Source organism: Heterocephalus glaber, unplaced genomic scaffold (assembly GCF_053883595.1).
Source record: "Heterocephalus glaber isolate CG9 unplaced genomic scaffold, H.glaber_assembly_v1.0 deba00000738, whole genome shotgun sequence".
Taxonomy (NCBI): Eukaryota; Metazoa; Chordata; class Mammalia; order Rodentia; family Bathyergidae; genus Heterocephalus; species Heterocephalus glaber.
In genome coordinates, this window is record NW_028258161.1 from 5327963 (window position 1) to 5354279 (window position 26317).

At 36.4% G+C, this 26317-nt stretch overlaps 1 protein-coding gene and 1 pseudogene across 20 annotated transcripts in view; both read left to right on the forward strand.

The window, feature by feature from the left end:
* The window catches only part of Firrm (FIGNL1 interacting regulator of recombination and mitosis), a 61629-nt gene that overhangs the window by 13250 nt on the left and 22062 nt on the right, over window positions 1-26317 (forward strand). For 12 of the 20 annotated variants that reach the window (XR_015449533.1, XM_087206911.1, XM_087206908.1 and 9 more), the window contains 12 exons: window positions 2628-2708; window positions 4488-4552; window positions 13972-14120; window positions 14485-14614; window positions 15850-16036; window positions 16833-16915; window positions 17528-17579; window positions 19013-19102; window positions 19836-20021; window positions 22364-22486; window positions 23731-23826; window positions 25828-25941. Coding sequence is in view for 17 of the 20 variants with exons in the window: in XM_087206911.1 (XP_087063037.1) it covers window positions 2628-2708; window positions 4488-4552; window positions 13972-14120; window positions 14485-14614; window positions 15850-16036; window positions 16833-16915; window positions 17528-17579; window positions 19013-19102; window positions 19836-20021; window positions 22364-22486; window positions 23731-23826; window positions 25828-25941 (1356 nt within the window). In the remaining 3 variants the exon portion in view is untranslated. Of the gene's footprint in view, window positions 1-2627; window positions 2709-4487; window positions 4553-13971; window positions 14121-14484; window positions 14615-15849; window positions 16037-16832; window positions 16973-17527; window positions 17580-19012; window positions 19103-19835; window positions 20022-22363; window positions 22487-23730; window positions 23827-25808; window positions 25942-26317 lie in introns of those variants that run through there. The other 8 variants (XM_087206910.1, XM_004865241.4, XR_015449536.1 and 5 more) reach the window with 7 other exon arrangements.
* Window positions 4559-5608, forward strand: LOC101706598 (programmed cell death protein 6 pseudogene; annotated as a pseudogene).

The following is a 26317-nucleotide window of genomic DNA, read 5'->3' on the forward strand; positions in this document are numbered from 1 at the left end:
GTTTTGGAAGCTAGGAGGTCCATGATCAAGGTGCCAGCAGATTCTGTGCATGGTGAGGGCTTGCTCACATGGTGAAAGGGCATTGCAACTCCCTCCAACCTCTTTTTTAAGGGCACGGATCCCATGCACGAGGGCAGAGCCCTCAGGACTTAATCATTTCCCCAACAGCCCCACCTCTTAATACTATCCCATTGGGTATTTGCTTCCAAAATATGAATGGGGACAACATACATAGCATCTTACTCGCAAAATTAATTAATAATAGTATGGTGTATGGATGAATTGATCCTTGTGTTAGTTTTCTAGTACTGCCATAAAAATCACCATCAACTGATTTCAAGTTAATTCTTGCCTGGGTGTGGAGGGTCATGCCTTTAATCCCAGCACTTGGGAAGCTGAGGCAGGAAGATCACCATGAGTTCAAGGCATAGCAAGACCCTGCCTCAAAAAAAAAGAAAGTTAATTTTCACATAGTTCTAGAGGCAAGAAGTCCAAAATGTGGCAACAGGGCCCTCTTGTCTTGAAGGCTCCAGGGGAGACTGTTCCATGACCTTGTCTTAGCTCCCTGTGCTGCTGACCCTCAGCATGCAGCTGAGTATCTCCCGCTTCTGACTCCATCCTCTCATCATCGCCGTCTGCCCCTCTTGTCTGCGTGTTTTCTTAGCAGAACTCCAGTCATTGGTTTAAAGGCACGTCTTACTCTAGTCTGACCTTTTTGTAACTAGTTATGTCTGTAATGACCCTATTTTAAAATAAAGTCACTTTCTGAAGTGTTCAGAGTTGGAAAACTTCAGTATATCTTTTTCAGAGGGACACAGTTCAACCCATAATTACCCTTAAAATTGATATATTTATTCTCCATTAAGTCTTGAATTTAGATTCTGAAAGAGAATATTGAATTAGCTTTCTCACTATACAGCTCTTTTTAGCTTCCAGTGATTCAGTTTTTCTCATACAGATGGAGAAATTTAGATTGGAGATGTAGCTCAGCATCACAGTACTTGCCTATCATGCCTGAGGCCCCGGGTTTAATCCCCAGTGTAAGAGAAAATTTAAAGTAAACAGATTGATAATAAGTTATGTTTCACTATTTAGTCATTCACTTTTGATTAAGTATTTCCCAGTGTTTATTGTGTGAATGTATAAGCTGCTAAGTTAGTGACATTCTCTGTCCTTAGCAAGTTAAGAGTCTTGCTCAGGAGACAAATAGATAAATATTAATAATTATAGAATAGTGTGATCTTAGTTGGCTTATAAGAATGTAAGATAGGTCCCTGGGCATAAAGTCAAGGAAGATTTTTTAGGGGGATATGACACCTATGCTGAAGAAAATATATTTTAAGGTCAGTGTGTATTCATCTTTAATTGCTGTAGTGCTGTACTTGTTTAACACTATATAAGAGAATTCATACAACTATCAAAGAAAAGTGAATTTTGATCTACCCTATTTCTACTGAGGCATACTGTTTTCAATTATCTTTAATAAAGGTCAGAATGAAGATTTATGTTCAATTTGTGTATCATCCCATCCCATTTTTATTGGGTTTAAATAAGGTTTTGCTCTATTACTGGAAAAGAATTGAAAAGGCAGTTTGGAGAGAAAATACAAACCACCAACAAGTAATGCTGAAAAAACAATTTAATGTTAAAAATAAATAAATAAATAAAATATAAAAAACAATTTACTATTAAGATAGGTTATTTTCATATAAAATTATTCTCAGAATTAAAGGTAACTTAATTATTAAATTTTACAGCACTGATTTAAAGCTGTTTGTCTTAGGGCTTTCTGTGTCCATGACAGTATCTGTGCCCTGTTCTTTTTAATAGCTGTCTGGAATCACAGTTTATATATAGGCCATAAACATATTTAACCATTCTCTGTATGATGGACACTTGGTTTGACAATGGCCCGGTTTTCACAATGTAAAAAAACACTGCATTACGTTACTGTTGCTAGTATTTCTATAGGATATAGCTCTAGAAAAGGAATTGCTTCTTAAGGAATTTTTAACATTTTAGCTCTTAATAAAAAAAAAAAAAAAAGACATACTATTTATGCTTATACCAGTGGTAAAGTGCTTGTTACCCTACCTCCTCTCCATCTCTGGGATATTAAGTCTTTTTAATCTTTGCTAATGAAAAAGCCCTCAATCCTTCCTCTTCCCAAAGGATATGTAATAAGGTTGTAACTTGGGTTTTTTTCAGTATTAGTTTTTTGTAGTTTGTATTTTTTCTCCAAACTGGCTTTTCCTGTTTTGTTCCTGTTTTCTTTTATGTATCAATGACCTTTTTCTTTTGATTATTAACTTGATCCTCATATAGCAAAGAAAAGTAAATGATTTAAATTTCTTTCACTTTCAAATCAATCAAGAAGGATCACTTCTTTTGCTATTATAATTACTATTTATTTTTATTAACATGTAATTTAATTTTTTGAAATACCCATGTTGTTATTTGATATTTATATTGCTCCTACCAATAATTCAGAGAGTAATTATGTTCGCTTGGAAAATTTTTACACTCTTTATTAAGAGATCTTAGAAAATATCATATCATTTACAAGTTTAGCTAACTTTACATTTTTATTATGCTTTCTTCCATTTTTCTCTTTTGGGGAGGAACAGAATAATGCTGACTACAGATTATTTCAGAAAACACTCAAATTATGTCGTTTCTTTGCCAATTCGCTTGTGCACTACATGAAGGTAAGGCCTATTTTTTAAATAATGCATAAATGTTAAACCTACTCACTAAATTATAAATTGTTCTTTTTAAATGATTCCTACCAAAACTAGTCTTTTTGAAGTTATTTTGTTAAGTATATTTTGAAAGTTTAAAAAAAGATGCTGTAGTATAAATTTATTGAGTACCTGTTATTTAAGTTGCTACCATTATCATTTTTATTCAGTTCTCTGAAAAAATATTATTTCTACACATAAATATAAAAAATTTTTCCATAAGCATTTCAATTTTCAGAAAATATTTCAGTTTGCCTTTAAATACTATTTACAAGTTATTTGTGGTATACTGCTATGTTGAAGTTTAAATGTTAAACCTTTGAAACTCCACAATTTTAATGAGATCTGCATACTTGGGAGTCATCAGAATAGCAATGATATTTGATATTATATGAGTAGAATAAAATATCTAGGCAGATTATTAGAATAGAAGACAGTGAAAAAAATTATTAGTAATAGATGTTAATGAGTTTTCAAAAACCATTGTCCACGTTGAATATGGTTTGAACCTTGTCTTCCTACTTTGTGAGGAAGATAAGACTCTCCAATGATTTTATTATAGTCAGAATTCTGTAGCCCACTCATACTACCAGTGTATTGGAGTCCTGTTTGCTTCTTATGCTGGGTCCCCTGCAGCTGCAGGGTGTGTATTCCAGGGGCAGAGATAGACTGGGGGAAGTGCCCCACTCATCGAATGTGTTTAGTATACAGAAGGTAAAATTCTCATTAATTATCCCATTAAAAAATTATTTTATCAGGAATTTAAAAATTTTTAAATTGATCACAAGGTTTTGCCTATAGCTTATGTTTTAATATATACTATTACTTTCTAAGAGATGACCTAGTCATAATGGATATGGAAATCACTTACCTTTACTTCAGTCGCAGCCTTACTGGTTTTTAGTTATGTGACAAAGTTATTTGATCTCTGAACTTCAGCTTTCTAGTCTGTGAAATGGGGATAACAACATGTAATAAATTTTTTTTGAGAGGACTGAAAGAAAGTAACTTGTGTGAATTGTTATCAGCATTTAGGGTGCTAGAGTCTCCTTCTGGAGGTGGTTTTCAGATTCTTTCTGTCCCAAGCAAAGAACTCAACAAAATAAGCAAAAACAGTAGGAGAATTTCACATTTATTAGAGGTAGAATAAGGAAGAGAGAAAAAATTAAAAATGAAGGGTAAGGGAGAAGCTGACTCTGCAGAATGAGTTTAGGCAGAGTAAACGAGAGGAAAAATAACTAAAATAAGAACATAAGAATAAAAGTACACCCTGGAGTACAGGGCGGGCTATCATGAGAAAAGCTGATAGGGAACTCTTCATGGCGTCTCTGTCCTTTGCTTTCTTCTGATTTTCCCATGCTGACATCACACACACAGGTTATACTATTGAAAACCTGCTAGGGTTCTCACAGGAAGTCCACATAAGGGGTCCCATATGTTCTAGAATCTGGTCACACCTCCCTTCCCAGCCAGTTTAAGCCACACCCTGTCTTCCTATCTCAAAATCACTTGGTACATGTCTGGTTACATAGTAGGTGCTCATAGTAGTTGGAGCTAATTGTGGTTATGATATAGTCCTAACAGTAAAGAATCTTAGATACTTAGCCTCTTCCTTTTCATTCCCATGTAAGGCTTTTTTAAAAAAAATGTGGCACGACCAGGGTTTTATTTTATTTTGCATGTCTTTGGGAGATGTGTATAAGAAAGTCATATTATACAAAGAATGAATAGTGCTTTTTATTTTAGGAATTTCTTCCTTTCCTCTCTGATTGTTGCTGTACATTGCACCAGCTTTATCTTCAGATATACAGGTAAAAAGTATACTTCATGATTGCTAAAATGTAAGAATATAGAGCTTAAGTGTATAACATTTTAAAACAGTATAATAATAAAACATAATTTTAATAAATTTTTGTTTGCTTGCTTAAAATAATTGGAGATGAAAGCTTTTGAAGGTAGATTCCATGTGAGTTTCACTTATCTTTGTGAAACTTTAACTAGTGCCTGGTACATGAGTGATAAATAATTGGTGACGTGATGAACAACAAAGGGAAAAAATTGTGTGTGTGTGTGTGTGTATAGATATGTTTTATTTTGTATTGGCCTATTGTTTTTTGTTTGTTTTGATCTGAAAATTTATTTATTTGAAATTAGTAGTTAATTGTATGGCTTAACAGCATATTGAGCATAGTAGAAGAAAGGAATACTAAGCTTAAAATCAAGGCGGCAGAAATTATCCAAACTAAACATAGATAAGGGCTGAACAGAACACCAGTTCCAGACCCCAATTGGAGTCCTCACGGGTTCTCTGCCAATGGCTGCCTACTCGTACCGCCCAAGCCCCACCCCAGCCCTGCTGTGGGCCATGCACTGCCAGACCAGAGCTTCCTGTGGAACGTCTTCCAGAAGGTTGATAAAGACAGGAGTGGGGTGATATCAGACAATGAGCTTCAGCAAGCATTGTCCAATGGCACATGGACCCCGTTTAACCCAGTGACTGGAAGTTCAGTTATTTCTATGTTTGACAGGGAGAACAAAGCTGGTATGAACTTCAGCAAGTTCATAGGTGTGTGGAAGTATAAAACAAACTGGCAGAACATCTTGCACATCTATGACAGGGACAGCTCGGGGCTGATTGACAAGAATGAGCTCAAGCACTCTCAGGCTGTCTGACCAGTTCCATGACATCCTCATCTGCAAGTTTGACAGACAAGGACAAGGGCAGATTGCCTTTAACGACTTCATCCAGGGCTGCATCATCTTGCAGAGGCTGACAGACATATTCAGATGCTACGACACAGATCAGGACGGCTGCATCCAGGCCATCTTAGGAGCAGTATCTCTCCCTGGTCTTCAGCATCGTATAATGAAGGCCTCACAAGCAGTAGCACCATGTATGGGAAGACAGAAAATGCCAAATCTCTTACCTGTCATGAAGTGGAACACAGATAGTTAGATGCTGTTGTTCCTCAGGCTCTGTGTATTGGTACATGGGGACCAGCTGTACATATGTGAATAAGCTGACGAGTGCTCTTACATTGTCACAGTGGCTGCATTGCTGTTGTAACAGACGTACAGCTGTGGCTCATTGTGCTGTGTGGTGAGGCACAGTCATGGCTCAAGTTTCTGCTTCGGAAAATGCACCCATGCTTTTCTAGACATCTTCAGTTCTGCAGTAGATATGCTTTTATTAGCCAGTAGGATTTTAAAATACAGAACTTGCACAGAGGCTTTTCATGTACCTTACTTTTTAAAAAAAGATTATTGAGTTATGATAACCCTACAAAAAATTGGAATAGACATTCTCTACCTCAATCTGATAAAAGACATCTATGAAAAACCAACAACCAATATCATACTAAATGGTCAAAAACTGACATCCTTCACACTAAAATCAGGAGCAAGACAAGGATGTCCGCTATCACCACTCCTGTTCAATATAGTTTTGGAAACATTAGCCATGGCAATTAGACAAGAGAAAGAAAGAAAAGGAATAAAGATAGGAAATGAAGAAGTCAAATTGTCATTATTTGCAGATGGCATGATACTGTATATAGAAGATCCCAAGAACTCCACCAAAAGTCTTCTAGACTTAATAACCAAATTCAGTCAAGTAGCTGGTTACAAGATCAACACACCCAAATGACAGACTCACTGAGAGAGAAATAGGGCAAATAATTCCTTTCACAATAGCATCCAAAAAACTGAAATACCTAGGAATCAACCTAACAAATAAATCAAAGACCTCTTTGAAAACTATGGCACTCTGAAAAGAGAGATTGAAGATGATATCAGAAAATGGACAGACATCCCCTGCTCCTGGGTAGGAAGGATTAATATAGTGAAAATGGCCATACTTCCAAAACTGCATATAGATTTAATGCAATTCCAATTGAGATCCCAGTGGCATACTTCACGGACCTTGACAAAACAATCCAAAAATTCATTTGGAACAAGAAGAGACCCAGAATAGCAAAAGCAATTCTAGGCAACAGAGACATGGCAGGGGGTATCACAACCTCCAACTTGAAACTATACTACAAAGCTACTGTGATAAAAACAGCATGGTACTGGCAAACAGACCCAAGGACCAGTGGAACAGATTAGAAGATGCAGAAACAACTCCAGACACACTCAGCCACCTCATCTTCGACAAAGGAGCCATACACCCTCACTGGAGGAAAGATAGCCTCTTTAATAAATCATGCTGGAAAAATTGGATTTCAAACTTGCCAAAGATTAAAACTAGACCTATATCTCTTACCATGCACTAAACTGAAATCAAAATGGATTAAAGATCTAAATATTAAAACAGAAACACTAAACTGGCTGGAACAGAGGTTAGGTAGAACTCTTGAAGACATTGGTGTAGGAAAAGATTTTATGAACAAAACCTCAGTTGCCTGTGAACTAGCACAAACAATCAACAAGTGGGATCTCTTTTTATTAAAAAGCTTCTACACAGCAAGAGAAACCACCAACAGAGCTAAGAGACAACCTACAATGTGGGGAAAAATTTTCACCAGCAGTTCCTCAGACAAAGGAATATAGAATATATAAAAAACTACTGTCTAGAATATCTACTATCTAGAATACATATAAAGAACTTTTAAAAATCAGACCTGCCAAATTTAAAAACCCAATCCAAAAATGGGCATCTGAAATGAACAGACATTTCTCAGACAAGTAGAAATAGCAAATAAACATATGAAAAAATGTTCAACATCACTGGTCAAGAGATGCAAATGAAAACAACGCTGAGATTCCACCTCATCCCAGAAAGAATGGCTGCTGTCATGAAATCAACCAATAACAAATGCTGGTGGGGCTGTGGGGAAAGAGGAACCCTGCTCCACTGCTGGTGGGAGTGTAGACGGGTGCAACCACTGTGGAAATCAGTATGGAGATACCTCAAAGAACTAGGACTGGAAGTCCCATTTGACCCTGCTATTCCCCTGCTGGGTATCTTCCTCAAAGAATTAAAAAAATACCACAGTGATGTATGTGCACCCATGTTCATAGCAGCACAGTTTGTAATAGCTAAAACTTGGAAGCAGCCCAGTTGCCCATTGACTGGAGACTGGATAAAGAAAATGTGGGTGTTTAATAAAATGGTGTACTACTCAGCCATAAAAAATGAGATGTTAGAGACATTTATAGCTAAATGGATGCACATTGAGGCGATACTCCTAAATGAAATAAATAGGACACACGTGTAAATGCTGAATAGTTTGTCTAGTGTGAGAAACAAAGTGTAAGGACTAAAAGGTATAATAGATAATGTGAAATAGGAAGAAAAGGGGCAAAGGGGAAGTGGGTGGGGTGGGGGAAAGGAAAGAAGGGAATGGAATTAATATGAGAAAGTGAAAAAATGGAAACAAAGTCTGTATATAGGGATGGAGGGGTTGAAGGGAGAGCAGGGGAAGGGGGAAAAAATAAGAACCAATAGAGATTATGTAAAGGTGCCAATTTCCAATGATGAGTATCATTATATTGTATACCTAAAATGTACCAATAAAATTAATTTTAAAAAAAAGAACACCAGTTCCATATAAAATAACCAAGCATACATATAAGTAGTCCCTGAAGGCAAAGAGAGAATGTATATTTAAATTATCAGAAGATATAATGGCTAAATGATTTTCAAATTTAATTTGTATTTTTGTATCGGATAACCCATAAGGTGACTCATTTGTGACGTTTTGCTGCTCCAGGGTGGTGGTGGATATTTTTGTTATTATGGGATTTCTTTTTCTTCCTCTAAGTACTGGGGATTGGACCCAGGGCCTTTGCCACTACTTTTTTATTTTTAATTTTTTTTGGTACTGGGGATCAAATTTAATTTTTATTTTTGAGCCAGTCTCATTAAGTTGCCCAGGCTGAGCTCAAACTTGTTATCCTCCTGCCTCTCCCTCTCAGAGTGCTGGGATTACAGGCATGCATTAACATTCTCCACTTAGTTTAAGACTTTTATGATTTATCTTTCTCAGTAATGGATATATATCATATGTAGAATAAAATATTTTAAACTTTATCACCTGATACAATAGCATTTTTAAGGAAAAAGTCAAAAGTAATTCAGATAGGCTGGTTCAGATATGCTCAGAGTATTGAGACTCAGATGTGTAGACGTACGCAGAGCGTGCGTGCGTAGGACCTAAAAAGGCAAGCCTACGTGAGTTTTTGATTTTGCTTTTGTTTGGCTTCACAATATAGTTAAGATAATTCTGGGCAAGTCGCTTCACTTATTGGACTCTTATTTTTTTCATCTATAAAATGAGAAAATAGCATCTTCAATCAGGCCTGGTGGTAATACATGCCTGTAATCCCTGTACTAGGGGAGGCTGAGGCAGGAGGATCATAGGCACCTTAGTAATGTAATGAAACCCTGCCTCAGAAATTTAAAAATGTTGGGGATATACCTCATTTGGAAGACCCTGGATTCAACCCCAGTACCACCCCGCCCCACCACCAGAGCATCTGCCTTACCAGTTTCTTGTTATGATTAAGTGAGATAATACATGCAAAGTGCCTAGCATGGTAGACATTCAGTAAATGTTATGCTCCTCATTGCCTCACTGCCAATTCAGAACCTAGAAGAGTACCTATATGAAGGCAGATGTTCTTTCAGTTTGTTCAGCTGGCCTTGATAGCCAGACCGTCCAAGGAAAAAGTCTACTACCTCTCAGCTTCTATGTGCATATTAGCATTTTTCAAAATCTATTAGTTTTTATTGTATTTCTGTGAAGTCTAAGTTGGATATTAAGCACCTTCTTTAAAAGGTATTATAATTTAGATAGGATTAATGAAGAATTGATAGTTATGTCAAAAGAGCCTTAAATTTGACACTAAAATAATCTTATCGGTTCATTTATTCAGCAGTTCTGTATTTCCCTGATCCGCTTAATCTCCTAGACAACTTTCTTATACTTGTCCCTCTGTAAGCTTCTGTGTCTCCAGCACCAGTCCATTCCTCATTGTCAGTGCCTCGTTTCTTATGTTACTAAGTTGAGGCAATCAGAATTGAGCTTCCACATGCTCCCTGTATTAACTATTTGCCACGGTTTAGGTCCTATATTCATTTTCTTGCTCCCCCTGAGTAAGCCCTGTGTGTGCTAAGGCCAGCCTCTCTATTTTGTGGTGGAGTTTCAGTCTCTCATATGCACAGGTGCCTTACTCTAACAGTTACTCCTTTTCTCTGTGACAAGTCTTCCCTCCCTACTGAACCATTCTGAAGAGAGTACAAACATGCGGTTATTTTTCCCATTTTAACATACAAAACGATGAAAATCTCTTGAGTCTCCATCTACTTCCAAAAACTCTCGATTCTCTTCACAGCATATTCCTAGGAAGAGCTGTCTATTCTGCTGTCTCAACTTGCTTTCTTTTTTTTTATCTGGTCCCGGGTATCAAACTCAGGACCTTGTGCTTGTGAGGCAGGCGCAGCACCACAGAGCTAAATCCCCAGCCCTTCAACTTGCTTTCTTGAAGTTGTTCCAGTCCAGCCTTCTGCCTACACTTCACCGTTATCAAAATGGCTCTTGTCAGGGTTCTCGTTAACCTCCATGTTGATGTTGCTGCATCCAGAGGTCCATTTCAATCTTCATCTTATGCAGCCTGTCAACAGTGCTAGACCTTTTCTTTTGAACACTTTCTTCTGTTTCTAGAGCACATTTTCTTCTTGGTTCTGGTCTCATCTCACTAGCTACTCTCAGCAAGTTCCTCTTCTTCTCCCCAGTGCTCAGTCCTCAGGCCTGTCCCCCTTTATCATCATTTAGTTTCAAGACTTTATGCTTATACCTCTTCCTTTAATGTCTACCTGCCAATCGGGACATATGCACTGAAACTGTCTCAAACTGAACTCCGATTTCCCCTCATCCAGTCTCAACAAAATCCACTCTTCTTGTAGCTTCTTTGTTCCAGTTGAGATGATAACTTCATTTTTCAAGTTGATGGCCAGAAACACCTTGCTGTCATCTCTGATCCCTTAGCGTATTTGGACAATACTGCTTCAGTATAAGTATATATGTTCTTTATGTTTACACGCTGAATCCAACCACCTCTTACCATCTGAACTGCTACCATCTTCTCTGAGCCATTCTTATTTTTATGCCTGTATTTGGCAAAAAAGCATCTTCCCTGCTGTCTGTGTTTCTACCCTTGCTTTGCTCTAATCTGTTTCATTCAGTAGGCAAGTGAGTTATACAAACATACATCACGGGAGTTCTCTGTGCAACCCTCAAATGACTCATCAGAGAACTTCCTGCTCACTTTCCCTTGTTTAGTTTTTCTGTATAGCACTTAATTAATATCTACTTACTATATTACATATTCCCCCCTTAGCCACAGGGAATATGTACCAAGTCCTCCATTGTGTGTTTGAAGCATACAGTAGTACTGAATTCTGCTATATTTTTATATATACTGTATATATATCAAGTATATATACTTGTGAAAAAGTTTATAATTAGCAAAAATAAAATAGAGCCATTATAATAATGTACTATGTTAGAGTTATGGTCCATCTTAAACTGTCTTGTCATACTATACTCACCTTGTGATGAGGGGAGATGGTTCACTGCCTATAATGTGATGAGATAATGTGAGGTGAATGACATAGTGTGACACAGCATTAGGCCACTGCATGAGTCACCTGAACACAAACACTGTGACACTGTGCCTTAGTTACTATGGATCTAGTAACTAAGACAGCTGGTGACTTACTGGCAGGTACCATGTACAGCATGGACACACTGGACAAAGGGATGATTCACGTCCAAGGCCCGATAAGGCAATGGCTTGAGATTTCATCATGCAAATCAGAATATCACACAACCTAAGACTTAAGAATCATTTCAGAATTTTCCATTTAATATTATCAAAGTGTAGTTAGTTGATCATAGGTAACTGAAATTATGGATAAAGGGGGACTGCTGTATATATTTCTTACTTAATTATTCCCTTTCATTAGAATGTAAACTCTACAAAGGCAGTGCCTTTATATATTCTGTTTACTGCTCTACTCCCCACTCTGAATAGTGTGTCACATGTATACAAAGGCACTTAAAAATCTGACAAATATTAAAACACATCGTTTGAAAAAATAGTTTGATGCTCAGTAGCTGTAGTTCACGTGTATAGAGTTTCATTACCTATATTTTATTTATATGTCTTTTACCTTGTAATTTAATCTTTGTGATAACTGAATCAGTGTCATAAGTGAAGAAACTGAGGATCAAGGAGGTGAAATGAATGAACTTAAAGTCTTATAACTGATGATTGACAAACTGCATTTCCATCACAAGTGGTGCTTTTTCCACTTTCCACTGGAAAGACCTCAAATGTTTGTGTCAAGTATATTGTATGGAATGCTGTTTGCTGTTATCAGCTGCAAGGTGGGTTTTCTCATGCATTGTCATGTTTACCATAATAAAAATAACATTACAAAAATATTGAGTATGTATTTCACACAGGTTAGGATTAATGTTTAATTCAAACTCTAGTTCTATTACTGAGACATTTCCATGAATGTTTTTACAGTCTCCTTCAGTGTTAGTATATAGTTTATTTCTTATAAAGAAGCCTCAGCTTCACTGGAACCACTGAGCTAAAGCCTCGGCCCCCGTGGTCACTTTTATACAGGATATGCTTATTCATACACGCCCAAACTCAGTATAGTAAACAAAATGTTGAGGTAACACTTTTGACAGAACACCAAACTCTTTGTGGGCATTTTGAAGAGCACGAACAGTGCCCAGGGGTTGTAGTCACAAACCAGTAGTATCCTACCAACGCTATTAACTATTTGAGAGCAGTTAGTTTTAACATCTAACATCCCAATATATTTGCTACATGAATATGTTTTTGCTATGCTTTATTACATAGGAAATTGGTTAGGAGTTTTAGGCCATAGAAAACATTTACATTTTTCTCACTTACAATAAAGGAGCCTGTGTGGTGGTGTGTGCACAACTACTCGGGAGGCTGAGGCGCTCGAGCCCAGGAGTCTGGGGCCAGTGTGAGCAACACACAAGACCCCTTCTCAAAGCATGGCTGGTGTTCCTCCACAGAATGTCTGACGTACAGGAATGGATTATTCACAGATGGACAGACAGACGCTCACATCAGAACCACGAGCATCAAAGTGAAGTGAAAATGGGCTGGGGATTTAGCTCAGTGGTTCCGCCGCCTGCCTCACAAGCACAGGGTCCTGGGTTCAATCCCCGGTACCAAAGAAAAAAAAAAGTGAAGTGAAAATGACTCAATGGATTAATAATTGGAAGCTTGGGTCTGTTTTGTGACTATTTAACTCAAGGGTTAATTTTCTCTTCTGTAGGGTTTTAGGAAAGGCACAATTCATGTATTTGAAGAAAGTCTATTAGCAGTAGTGTTACCCTCTGAAACATCTGTCTATGTAGGTCCCCACCCTTTAGCAATCCAGCCACACTGGTTATCTTTTCCGGCTGAGTTGAGGCAAGACTTCCAAACTGGGCAGGGTCAGCATCTCCGTCTATGAATCTCTTCATTGTGGTTACTTGGTAAGCTACATGCCAGATTATTAGCTTACTACTTTCTAGTACCTCTAGCTATTGTCTTGAGACAGTTAAATAATTACTGTTTTCTACCTACATCCTTAACATTTTCCAGTTCTCAAGTGAAATTACTTTCTTATATTAATAAAGTTAATTACTGTTCAAAAAAAAGCCTCAGCTTCTGAGAAGCAGCATTAATTCATAGTAAATTCAGTGTTTTCAAACAACTTTTAGTAGGAAAAATTAAGCCAGAGTTTATCAAAAGTATTTTATATACAGTGTTTTTACTAGTTTACTTAATATCCATATCTTTACAGTACTTTTATTTATGTTTTCAAATGGTATTAAAATATATCAAAACAATACTAAAGGGCTGGGGATGTGGCTTAGCTGCAGAGCAGTTGCCTAGCGTACATAAGGCCCTGGATTTGATCCCCAGCACTACAGAAAAGCAAAACAAAAACGGGTATTAAGGATTTCTCTAAGATTGAAAACGTCTAATTTTACAGAATTATAGCTATATTATTTAGTTCAGAGGCCTCATACAATTCTAGTATCAATTCAGTACTTTGATTAGTTTGCTGCTTTCCAAAAATAGATATAAAGTGTTTATTTACACTACTGTACCATCGGTTTGTAGTACGTACCTCTAAATTTAGAAGATAGCTGTTAATTAATATGTTCTCCTCCCTTTCTAGCAAGTTTCCCCCGAGCCTGTATGCTCCCAGGGTTTCCACAGCACATCAGGAGGAAATAGCAGGTTCTTTCCTGGTGACGCTAGATCCACTCATCAGTCAGCTGCTCATCTTCCAGCCTTTTGCACAGGTGGTTTTGGACAGTAAGTTAGGTAAGCTTCAGAAGAGATTGACTGTTAAATCATGTGCTATTAATTATGACTTGTTAGAGACAGGGTCGTTTCCCCTTATGTAGTGTGTTTGTTTGTTTGTTTGTTTGGTATCGGAGATCGAACTCAGGACCTTGCGCTTGTGAGGCAGGCAGTGGAACCACTGAGCTAAATCCCCAGCCCTAGTCATTATTTTTAAAACTTAAAAATTTATTACTTAAAATTTCTTTTACTTTATTGAAACATCTCTCATTTTAAAAAAATCATTGCTCTAATTTATATAACACACATTTCTGCCGGATCATTTAGGATATGTTTTTACCAGTTTGTTGTAAATTAATGTGTCCTTTGATTTATGACCTGGAAGACCTGCCGTGTGACCTGCAGTTCCCCCAGTGCCTGCTCTTGCTTGCTGTCATGGACAAGCTGCCCTCTCAGCCTGTGGATGTACAGGCCCTTTGGTGCACAGAAAGCCAAGTCTCAGAAGCTGTGAGCAGGTAGCACACGTTTATTTCTATTCATATTTCTCTGGGTAAAATACCCTAGTGTTTGGAATAGTCTTAACCACACCTACCAGTCCAATTAGTTAAATATGGGATAACCAAACATTGCATAATTTTTCTCTAATATTTGTAAGATAACAGGAAATATAAAAATGACAATTTTATGAAATATATTCAGTTCAAGAATCGACTGGTTAAAATGACATCTGCCTAAGCAACACTTGGTATAGTCAGTACATAAACTCGCTTGGGGTAAACTGTTAAGTGGTGAAAAGGAAGTTTTTTTTTATATGTCAGATATTCTAGTTAATAGTATGTAGAAAAACTACTTTTTTATAAATGGGTTTATATAAACCTATGGCATATTTACTGTTTTAATTTTCTTCAGTACTTGGTGCCCACTGGTGAGCATTATAAATACTGACTAGTAGAGGAGATGCAAGTAAGAACTTGTAGAAATGAACTCTGTAAATAAATGCTGTAAAGAATCTCCTGGAAACTGCATTGTCCTCATCTTCCTTGCTGACACTAGGGTGCAGACTCCTGTTTTTTACTGTCTGGATTATTGCTATGCTCTAATTTTGCCTTCCTCATTTTAGGCCTAAACTTGGCTTTCAGCTTCCTTTTCTCCCACTGGAAACCCGAAGCAGAATGTCAGAATCCTTGGTACTGGGCTTTAAGCCCATCCTGTCCTGTTGCCATCTTCTCCTTTTGCTCCTCATGCTTTCATTCATTTTGACCACATACTCTTTGCTTCTGTCAAACTGCTTGTTTATATCTACTTTTACATGTGCTTTGTCTTCCTTACCTAGTTATATTTTGCTTTTAACTTGTTATTTAAATCCTTTATGAAGGTTTTATCCAGCATTTCAGTCTTAAAACCCCTGCCTGTCTGAATGATAATCCTTTTTGTTTTATTTATAATATCTAATTTAGTTTTTTCAGTTTTCATAAAACTTTAACTTTGTATAATTCAATACTGTGAAAAGCAGTTGGTAAATGATGAAAAAAATGTCCAGGAAAATTCTTTTCCTTTGAATAGTTTTTCTAATCATGAATTTGTTTTACTTCTCTTTATACATGTTCATATATTAACAACTATTATTGTTTATATCTCTTGAGATGGTTTGCTTTGCTAAAATAACACTCCATATGATGTATTACTATTTTACCTGCTAATTATTAAATGTTATTAATGTTGGGTTCAATGTTCTCCATTTCCCCTGCAGACAATCTCTACTCCAAGGCATTTTCTCCAGTTTTGAGCAGTGTGCTGGTGAACTCTCTCTACCTGTTCATTTACAGGGAGTAAAGAGCAAAGGGCAAGCTGAGGTGGCTGTCACCTTGTATCAGCACGTTTGTGTTCATCTGTGTGCATTTATTGCTTCCTTTGACCCCTCTCTGTTTCCTGAACTGGTAAGCATGTTACTTGGTGGGATAAGCAGAGGATGTATTTTTGCTTTCTTTTCAATGAAATTGTGAATTATATGCAAAAAAAAAGTGGGAAGAGTTAACAAATATTCCTTTTGAATATTTCCTCAACTTGCACATTTTACCCTGTCCTAGGAGATGGTAATGCTCAATTTCTGTAATATGAAATTAATATATATATAATAATCTAATTTTTTTTTGAGAAAACATTTTGATTGGAGAAGTATAGAAAAATAATTGTGAGAACGAAAAATGTATAGACTTTCATCAGAGTTTTGTAAAAGAAGTAGCAGTGTGTAGTAGTGAGTCTCTGACAGACCTTAGGCATAATGTAGATGTTTTTCATTTTTAATAGCATTGGGTTAGAAAAATGTAAAATTCCTTCCTAGAATTTAAGAATCAATATTAAGATACTATACAACGAGTATAGCTATCATATAATAAATATGCTGTATGTGAACAGGTAAATGCAGAAAGAAAATCAGAAGCATATAGTTTGTGTTGTTTTAAAGATTTCATACTACTTAAAGAATCTTTGAATAATGATTAATACACTTAAAATCAGTAGCCCAGTGCAATGTTAACATTTAGTAGGTGCTCAATAAATGTTGAGGGAGTGCTATCATAGGTTCTTTCAGATATTACAAAGTAGAACTTTCTCATTGAGAATCTGTTATTTGGATTCTGATAGTACTCATTTTATTTTGAGAAATGCAATGTTAATGATAATTTATCACAAACTTGAGGGTATTAGCAAGTTAACTTTTCTGTTTTTCATCAGGATGCTGCCCTGTTGAATGCTGTGCTTAGTGCTAATATGATCACCTCTTTGTTAGCTATGGACGCATGGTGCTTCCTTGCTCGGTACAAAATACTTACGTTTTGGTGTTTAGTGGTGGCTGATGGTAAATGATTTCAACTGTAAGTTTATGGAAAAATTGTTTTAGTAATCCTTTAATAACACAAAATGGTGTGATTTCCTATTATAGCAGTCAGTTAGGAAACAGATATCCTCTTTCTTTGTTACAAGCCAGCAGATGAATATTTATTAGTAGTTTTGTATGTTGTGATATCCTTGGCCATGGAAATACAGGTTGTGCATGCCTAATCTGAAATGCTCTAAAATCTGAACTTTTAAAGCACTGACCTACATGATGACACAAGTGGAGAGGTCCATACCATGAAACTTTGCTTCATGCACAAGATTATGAAAATATTTTATAAAATTACTCTGCATATAAGATATATATGAAAGATAATTCATGTTTAGGCTTGAATCCCATGATAGCTCATAATGTGAGTATAAAATTCTAAAATCCAAAAAAGTCATAAATTTGAAGCACTTCTGTTCCAAAGCATTTCATTATAAGGAATATTCAACCTATAATAGCTTCTGTCCTCATTAGGAAATTATTTATGGAAGTTTATCTCCTTGCTTTTCTGAATAATTATAGGAACCTTCCTTTTCTATTGCAGATATGGGACTGCAGAACTCTGTGCCCACCATGTCACCATAGTGGCTCATCTGGTGAGTAGAATTACAGGACCTAAAACACTTACTTTCCATGTATCTATCTTCTTTGAGGATATGATAATTTTAATGTGAAGCCAGAAGTACGGTGTATGCCTGTAATCACAACACTCTAGGAGGCTATGGGAGGAGGATCATAAATTTGAACAACTTAGTGATTTTTCAAGATCCTGTCTCAAAAGATAAAACAGAGCTGGAGATATAGCTCTAATGCAAAGGTCTTGGGTTCAGTCCCTAGTACCACAAGACAGGAAAGGGGTAGGGGAGAAGAGGAGGAGGAGGAGAAAAAGAGCAAAAAGAACTAGTATGGTAGCTAAATTGTATTGACAGTTTCTTTACTCTATATGCTGATGCTATTAAGATGTATAGAAAAACTAGGGAAATTTTCTTATATTATCAAAAGTATATAGTGTTCCATGGGAAAGAAAGATTAGGTTGAACATAAATTTAAAATTAAATGCAAAATATAAAATTAGTTGTGATGTTGATGACCAGAAGGTCATTTCTTTTTCCCTTTTTAATATGACCTCAGCTGACTCTTGGTTTGAGAGGATGATTTGAGAGGGACTAAGTTTGTTGACCAGTGCCCTTAGGAAAAGCAGTTATGTTTTGTCTGGGTTACAATGAAAATGTGATTTAATAATCATTTCTTTTAATCTTTTCAAAAATTTTTTTTCTTTTAAATTCTGAGATGCTTGGTGATGGTAGATAGTTAGGACCAGTTTTTGTCCCTGCCCTTTTGTAAAGATCTTGTGTGAAGCCTTCTACTTGTTGGTTCTTAGTAACATTATTGTGGCATATATTTCCTGGTTTACCTTTTAAGGGTTTTGTGAAGTCTGGTGAAGTGTATAACCTGAGCAGCAAACATCTAAAGCTAATGGTCTACAAGGCTAATGGTCAGGGTCATCACTTACTGTACTAAATGTGTAACACATCTTGCACTAAATAGAGCGATTTTTATGTTAGGTGTTTCATATCTTGATTTTCCTTTGAATAAAAGTTCTACCGCATTTTAATAGGACTTGATTTCTCCTAGTGTATACGATAGGAATTGATAACAGTTGATTTATAATGTCTTTTAATGAAGCTTCTGTGTTACAGAGTTATATCCATCCTCAATACTATTATGCTGAGATCCTGAAATGTTCCATAAATTGTCTTTGAGTAGGAGGATTAACATACTAAATTATAGCAATGGTAGTTAGAAATAGAGATTATAAAGTGTTTTCATTTTAATATCAAAATTTCATTCCCATTACGAAAATAACCTAGGTTTATTGAAGAAAAAGAAATTAAAAACTTCAAGTTAAAAATTAAAATATCTGTAATCTTATCCCCTGAAAAAAAGAGCCATGATTAACATTTTACATAGTCTCATCTTATAAAATCTCTGTAACTCAGTCTCTTCTGTCTCTCCTGCCTTTTCTTAGATAAAATCTTGCCCTGGAGAATGTTGCCAGCTCATCAACCTGTCAATATTGTTAAAGCGTCTCTTTTTCTTCATGGCTCCAACTCATCAGGTAAAGATACTGGCACAGTTACTGTTGTAGAGCAGCCACTGAGAAGTGGTTTCAGATTCCATTGAAGGACTTTTTTAAAACTCCCATTAAATACATTATAAATTTGATTTGTGGCTTAAATTTGTGAAACTAATTTATTATGTTTTGTAAAGCAGAGCAGGGCTAGATAATCCATTTGAAAACTGAACATATGATCTTTAAGTTCTTTACTTGATTATAAATAATAGTAAGCAAGGAAGCTTAGCTAAATCAATCTTGTTGGCATATTTGGAATATTTTGACTTAACTGTAAAAGATAATGAATACTTTAGGAATACAAGATAAAATATCTGATGTAAGCCGGGTGTGGTGGTGCATGCCCATACTCCCAGCACTTGGCAGGCAGAGGCAGGAGGATCACTTCAAGTTCAAGGCCAGCCTAGGCTACATAGTAAGTTCAGGGCCATCCTGAACTACAAAGTGAGACCCTGTCTCCAAAGGAAAAAAAAAAAAATTCTGATGTATCTAGTAATAAAATACATTATCTAACATTTTACATGTTTATATCGTGCTTCATTTAAACTGTTATTTAATTTGGAAACAAATACAGCAACATCAACAAAATAATGTATGTTCATTGAAGTTACCTTGGTGTGGTGTACCTAGTGATACTACTGATGTTAATAGTTCTCATGCACACATGGATCCCGTTGTTTGCTGTTACTCTTGTTTCTTTAACAATTTTTTTTTTAAGGTGGAGTTTATCCAGAAGTTTTCTCCAAAAGAAGCAGAAAATCTGCCCATATGGCAATATATTTCCTTCCAGGCATTATCTGCTGAACCTAGGAAACAGACTACACAAGAAGTCACCAGAGTAGGCACTGAGCAGTGCAGGAAATGGCTGAGAGGCAGTCACACTCTGGGAGAACTGGAATCTTTGGTAAGGTCATTTTGATCAGTTTGATTCACTCAGCTATTATTTCCTGAAATCTATTTTAGGTACTGGAGATAGGTCAGTAATTAGATAGACATAGTCCCCTCTCTGTTAGAACCTACCAAAACGTTCAGATTTATGCATTGTAAAAGATCTCTGAGAAACATAATTTTCATTGGTGTAAATTATATTGGAGGTATTCCCTGTGTTGCTTAAAATATATTGGGACATGCTGGGGATTTAGCTCAGTGGTTTCGTCGCCTGCCTTGCAACCACAAGGACCTGAGTTAGATCCCTGGTATCAAAAAAAAAAAAAAAAAAAAAAAAAAAAAATATATATATATATATATATATATATATATGTTGTCCCTATATATATATATATAGGGACAACATGAGATACTTTATTTGTAGTATTTTTGCTTATACTTTTTGGATTAGGTAGACATGATTCTTATTTGACAAAACACACCTTCATTTTATACAAACCCACATGAACCTTATGTATCTTTCTACTTAGAATGCTTCCTGCTGTGCAAGCACAAGGACCTGGGTTCGATCCCCGCTACAAAAATAAAATAAAATAAAATAAAATAAAATGATGGAATAAAAAAAAAGACTGCACACCAGTAATCCCAGCACTCTGGGAGGATGAGGCAGGAGGATTGCAAGTTAGAGCCCTACTTGGGCAGCTGTCTCAGAGAATTTTAAAAAGGGCTAGGGAGTTGGGTTTAATCCCTCTCCCCTCCAAAAGGGACTCATCTATTATAAGTATAAAATATGTGGTTGACCAAGATAAATGTTTACTAGATACTGTAGTTGAATTTCCTAATTCAGTGTTCATATGCTTATTCATTCATTCAACAAATGTATTTCGAGCTGGGTATGGAGGCACAGACCTGAGAGACTAAGGCAGGAAGATGGCAAGTTTGAGCCCAGCCTGGGCAATTCAGCAAGTTATTGATACCCTATCTCAAAAAAGGGATGGAGATATAGCTCAGTGCGAAGGCCCTGAGTTCAGTCCCCAGTAACTGCCCAGAATCTTTTTGGGGGGGCATGATTCTATGTGCTGCTTTATCTTCTAGGCACTGAGGGATATATCAAGGAACAAAACAAAAATTTCTGTTCTCATGGAGTTACATTCTAGCTAAGCATTAGATAATAAAATAAATATGACTTTATGACAAGCGAGAAAAATCAAGATCAGGAGCAGGGCAAGAGAGAAAGGGGGGAGAGAGAGAGAGAGTGTTCCTGGGGACTGAACCTAGGACCTTCACACACAGCTACATCCCCAGCTCTTCATATCTTTTTAAATTTTGAGACAAGGTTTTGCTAGGTCGCCCAGGCTAGGCTTGAACCTATGTTCTTCTTGTCTCAGCCTCCTCAAGGGTAATTTTAGCACTTTTTCCAGGCATTTGTTTCTGTACTGGGAGAGTAAAGGTGGTGATATTCTGTTATGTAATGGGAGGTAATTGTTAAAGTAATTTAAAACATATACATATGTTCAAAAGAAATTTTTAATGCGCTTTTACTTTGGAAAAACTTAAATATCTAGTTTAGAGTAGGTTAAATTTGTTGAGGCTTACCTTTATTATGTTCTACTTTCTATAATAAAGACAAAGGTCTTTTGTTTTATATTAGGTAAAAATAACAGTTTTCTAAAATTGAGTAAGCTGTGGCCAAAACTTTTATCTGGCAGATCATTGAGCATGTTTATTTTTAAAAGAAATAGGTCAATTTTAAATATGGAGGTATATAGTAATTATATAAAATTAAGTGTGGTTGTTGAAAGTATAATGGATTAAAGTATTTGTTACTTATTAGATACTCTTCTTTACCTACCTCTATCACACCCCAGACAACTCCACTCCTAGCCAGAAAGAGAGATTTGAGTACTTAGACATATAGATGATAGCAAAGTTTAAAAAAAAGTTTTTAGTTTCAAATTCTAGATAGTATGCTTCTTAAATTCTATATTTATTACATCAGTGTTGCTGAGCAGTCTCAAATTTTCAGACAGCAACAATAAAAATCTGGTAACCTGTAAAGAGTACTGGGTGTGTATGTGAAGAAAATAGAACTTCATTAATGACTGTTTTAAATTAGACTGACCATAATGACCATCTTTATCAAACCTATTTACTAAAATACAGTGCTGTATATTTGGTTTTAAATTTTTTAGCCTAAGAGGGAAAGATGGGTTTGAAATATTAGAAAGGGCTTAGAAATGTTACTATGTGAATTTTTATGAGTTCAGAGTAACTCCCATAGCCTCTGGGTAAGTGGGCCCCTCCTGGTCCTCACAACTGGTTTCTAAACTCAAGTCCTCTCCCCTCTCCCTGCTTTAGAACTCAGCGCTCTCTGCTTTGCTTGCTGTCTGTGCATCTGCTGCAGAAACGCTGGATATTGGGCAGCAAACTGCAATTATAGAAGTTGGGAGTCAGCTTTGGGCTTTCTTAAGCATTAAACAGGTAAGGAAAGCAAATGATCATTTCCCCGAACAACAAATAAAGAATGCTGAAAAAATATTATTAAAATTTTATGGAGAGAAAAAAATCTATCTACTGTCTTGAGATGCTTGGCAGAACCTGTGATTAGAACTTCAAGCACCTGTCTGTACTCCCAGGTACTGCTTTCTGTGTATGAGCACTGTAGTACTAGAATCTAGTGACATGGCAGTGATGGTCCATTCCATTTTCATGACTTGTCTCTTGGGTTAATGTGATTCAAAGTTCTTTCATAAAATCTTTTGGGCAGTGAGAGGGTTCTGACCTAAAGGTAGAAGGGGATGGTGAATGGATGTGGCTCATCTGTATTCCTGTCTCCTAGCAAGACAAGGAAATCAAGTGATGATTGGGCTAAAATCAATACTCATTCTACACACCTGGTTGTAAATTCTTTTTTGTTGTTGTTATCAGAAATTGAACTGAGGGCCTCATGCTTGTCAGGCAGGCGCTGCACTGCCAAGCTATGTGCCCATGTCCCCAGCTTGCTTCTTAATTTGAAAATCTAAATATGGTGTTTGCTTTGTGTATAAATAAATATGCGACCTCTGACAACCTGGGGAACATCCATAGTTTCAGGAAATGACAGAGGTGATTTTGCAGATCACCTGTATCAGTTTGTTTATGGTCCAAGAGCCCTCCAGCAGTATTTGTGACTTTAGTACGAGCCTTCCCTTGGGGCTCACACTTCATTCAATATTAATTTAGCCCATCTGTGCTGCTGGGGATTTAGCTTGCAACGGTATAATATATATAAACAATAATTATGAGAAATGAAATTTTAGGAAGAGTAAGGAACACGAGCTTTAGTGGCAGATAAAAAATAATTAGATCCTCTTTTGAGTTAAATCTGGATTTGAATCATGGATCTTTTTCCTAGCCATATGCTCTTGAGCAAATTATTCAACTTCTCTTTCTTCTTCTTAGTAAAGTAAGGGTAATTAGCTACCTCAGAGTTACTGTAAAGCATAGGAAAGGTAATAAATAGGGCCGGGAATTTAGCTCAGTGGTTTTGCTGCCTGCTGCGCAAGCGCAAGGACCCGAGCTCGATCCCTGGTACCAAAAAAGGGAGGAAAAAAAAGGTAATAAATACAAAGCACTAAGGCATATTGTCTAATCCATAGTGAACACTCAATGAAAAGTTGGTATTATTATAGCTATTCTCAGGTAATTGAAAATTTTCACCAAAACTATTTTATTTCTTATTCAAGGTAACAGATCAACCCTGTGTTCAACAGACATTCAGCCTTTTACTTTCACTATTAGGATTTTTTGTTCAAACTCTACGTCCTCAGCTGATATGTCAGGTAAGGCAGTAACCAAATTGATATTTTGTTTGCTAAAGGAGTTTATTGAGTTGCTATCACATAACTCTCTAGAAAGTCTCTTTTACTATTTATTGCTTGGTTTGCTTGTAACCCCTTTCTTATTGAACTGAACACATCACAGATTTACTTATCTCCATCAAGTACATCTCATTTCTTCCCTCTGGTAGAGAACCATTAGTATACTAGGCTAATTCAGTATAGTACTTTCTTATACCCATTTTTTTTCGTGTCACCTTGGGGTGAATGTTTTTACTACTAAGCAGTCAGAACTTTTTGTGGTTACTGTTAGCTCCCCAAGAAAAATCCCTGAGGCCAGGGGTTGTAGCTCCTGCACTCTTAGTATTTTCTAAGGCATTTTCAGAGCTGTGAGATTATGGAACATTACCAACATGACTTTAAGGGTGATGCTTAATACACTGTTTTGAAAGAAGGTACTACTGAGTTCCCTATCTGGAGGGACAGGTGAGTTTGGGGGACTATCTGGGGGATCCTTGTGGGGCTTTGGTTATGCCTGTCCATGGGGGTTGTGAGCTGACGGAGAATGGGAAAGGCCTGTATCTTTATGCAAACTCATTTAGAGGCTTTGAAACCAGTCCATACAGGAGAGACTTGATCCTTAAGAGTCAGGAGTTACTTTAGCACAGGGTCATGTGGGAAACAGCAGCAAAAACTGTTAACAGGAGAAGCTAACCCTTCCTTTTCAGAAAAAGGATTGGAGAGATGGTATACCATAGTGGTGGGGTGGGACCGAAAGAACCAAAACTAGTAACAGCTTTGTTTTTTCATAATTCTTGCTAATAATGTATAAAGAAATTAGCTTAACAAAACTAATTAGGTATAATGTTTAGTTACTGCATGTATAACAATGGGTTACTAAGTTATAAAGACAAAAAAGATAAAATATACTCATGTTAAATGCAGTAATTTGAGTTTGCTGATTCTAAAAACTGGTCATTTTGAAAAATTTAGTAATAATTTTAATATAATATGCTGGATTAGCCAGCTTTTTGTCACTGTGTATACCCAAGAAAAATAACTTGAAGGAAAAAAAGATTTATTTTGGCTCACAATTTCAGCGGTTTCAGTCCCTGGTTGGCTGGTTCCATTGCTGTAGGCCTGAGATGAGGCAGAGCATCCTGGTGCAAGAGCAAAGCTGCTTACCACATGGCAGCCAGAAAGCAGACAGTGGGAGAGAGCCAGGGACAAGGTGTAGTAGTCTGCAGGGCCACATGCCAGTGATCAGCTCCCTTCGGCCTAGGCCACTTGCCTATTTCCATCCCCTCCAAATAACACCATCAAATTATGATCCTATCAGTGGACTGACCCCCTGGTGTCACCTTCCAAAAAACCCTACATTTGAACACAGGAGACTTTTAGGGGGATGTTTAGATCTAAACCATAACATATACCTAACTTTTAAAAAAACAAAATAATTCAAATTCTAAAATTTTGTTTCCTTTAAGTTAGGAGCTGGCAGGCTGTGGCCTTTTGGCTAAATTTTACCCTCCTGTTCTCAATCCAAGAGCAAAGGGTTTTTACATTTTAAAATATGTATTAAAAATTATATATATATATATTATATATACACACACACATACACACACAATGGGAAATCTGTTGCATGCAAAGCCTAAAAAATAAAATATTATTTGGCCCTTTACAAAGTGTTCTTGTCTTAAATACCGAACTTCCCTCAATAGAATTTAAAATACAAAATAATTTTTAAAGGTCTGATACATAGTTTTTCAGGAACACATGGATTTTTTTCCCTGTGGTTGGAGGAAGGAGAGTATGGTTAAAATACTGACGTAACTTCTTCATTTGATTTTCTTACTGAGATTCTACCTGTGAAATTTAAGTTTTGTGGAGTGTTTGGTGGTTCTGGCTTTTGTTTCTCATTATATTTATCCAAATCTTATGTAGTCCTCTTGTCTATACAAAATATTGTTTGCACTTTCCAGTTCATTTTTGCCTCTTCAGGTAGTAACTTTGCAGACCTCGCTACTTAAATTTGAGCCTTCTGATCATGTCCGCTTGGCAGTGCTGGATTTTGTATCTTCTTTAGGAAAACTTTACATGCCTCACACTATCCAGGTAAAAACTCTCATAACTCTTATTCTTGTTCTATTAAAAAAAATCTCTGTAATAAGGGATTTTTTTTGTTTTTTATTTCTGAAGTTCTGTAGATTATTGACAGTGAGTTAGGGGGAAAGAAACCTATTCCAAATAAGAACTCATTTATTTTCTTTTAGAGAAATATGTTGGCATATGAGTTATTGGGTGGCTGTAGTCGATAGAAGATTGTTCCAGTTGGGCTCTAGCACTCAGAAGACAGAAAACATTCATGTCTTCTACACAACTATATAATTAGGAAATTTGGTAATTTATTGCAGTTTTTTATTTATTTTGGTTTCATACTGGTGAAAGGGAGCCTGTTTTTAACCAAAGTATGTTAAAAAATGCTGCAAAG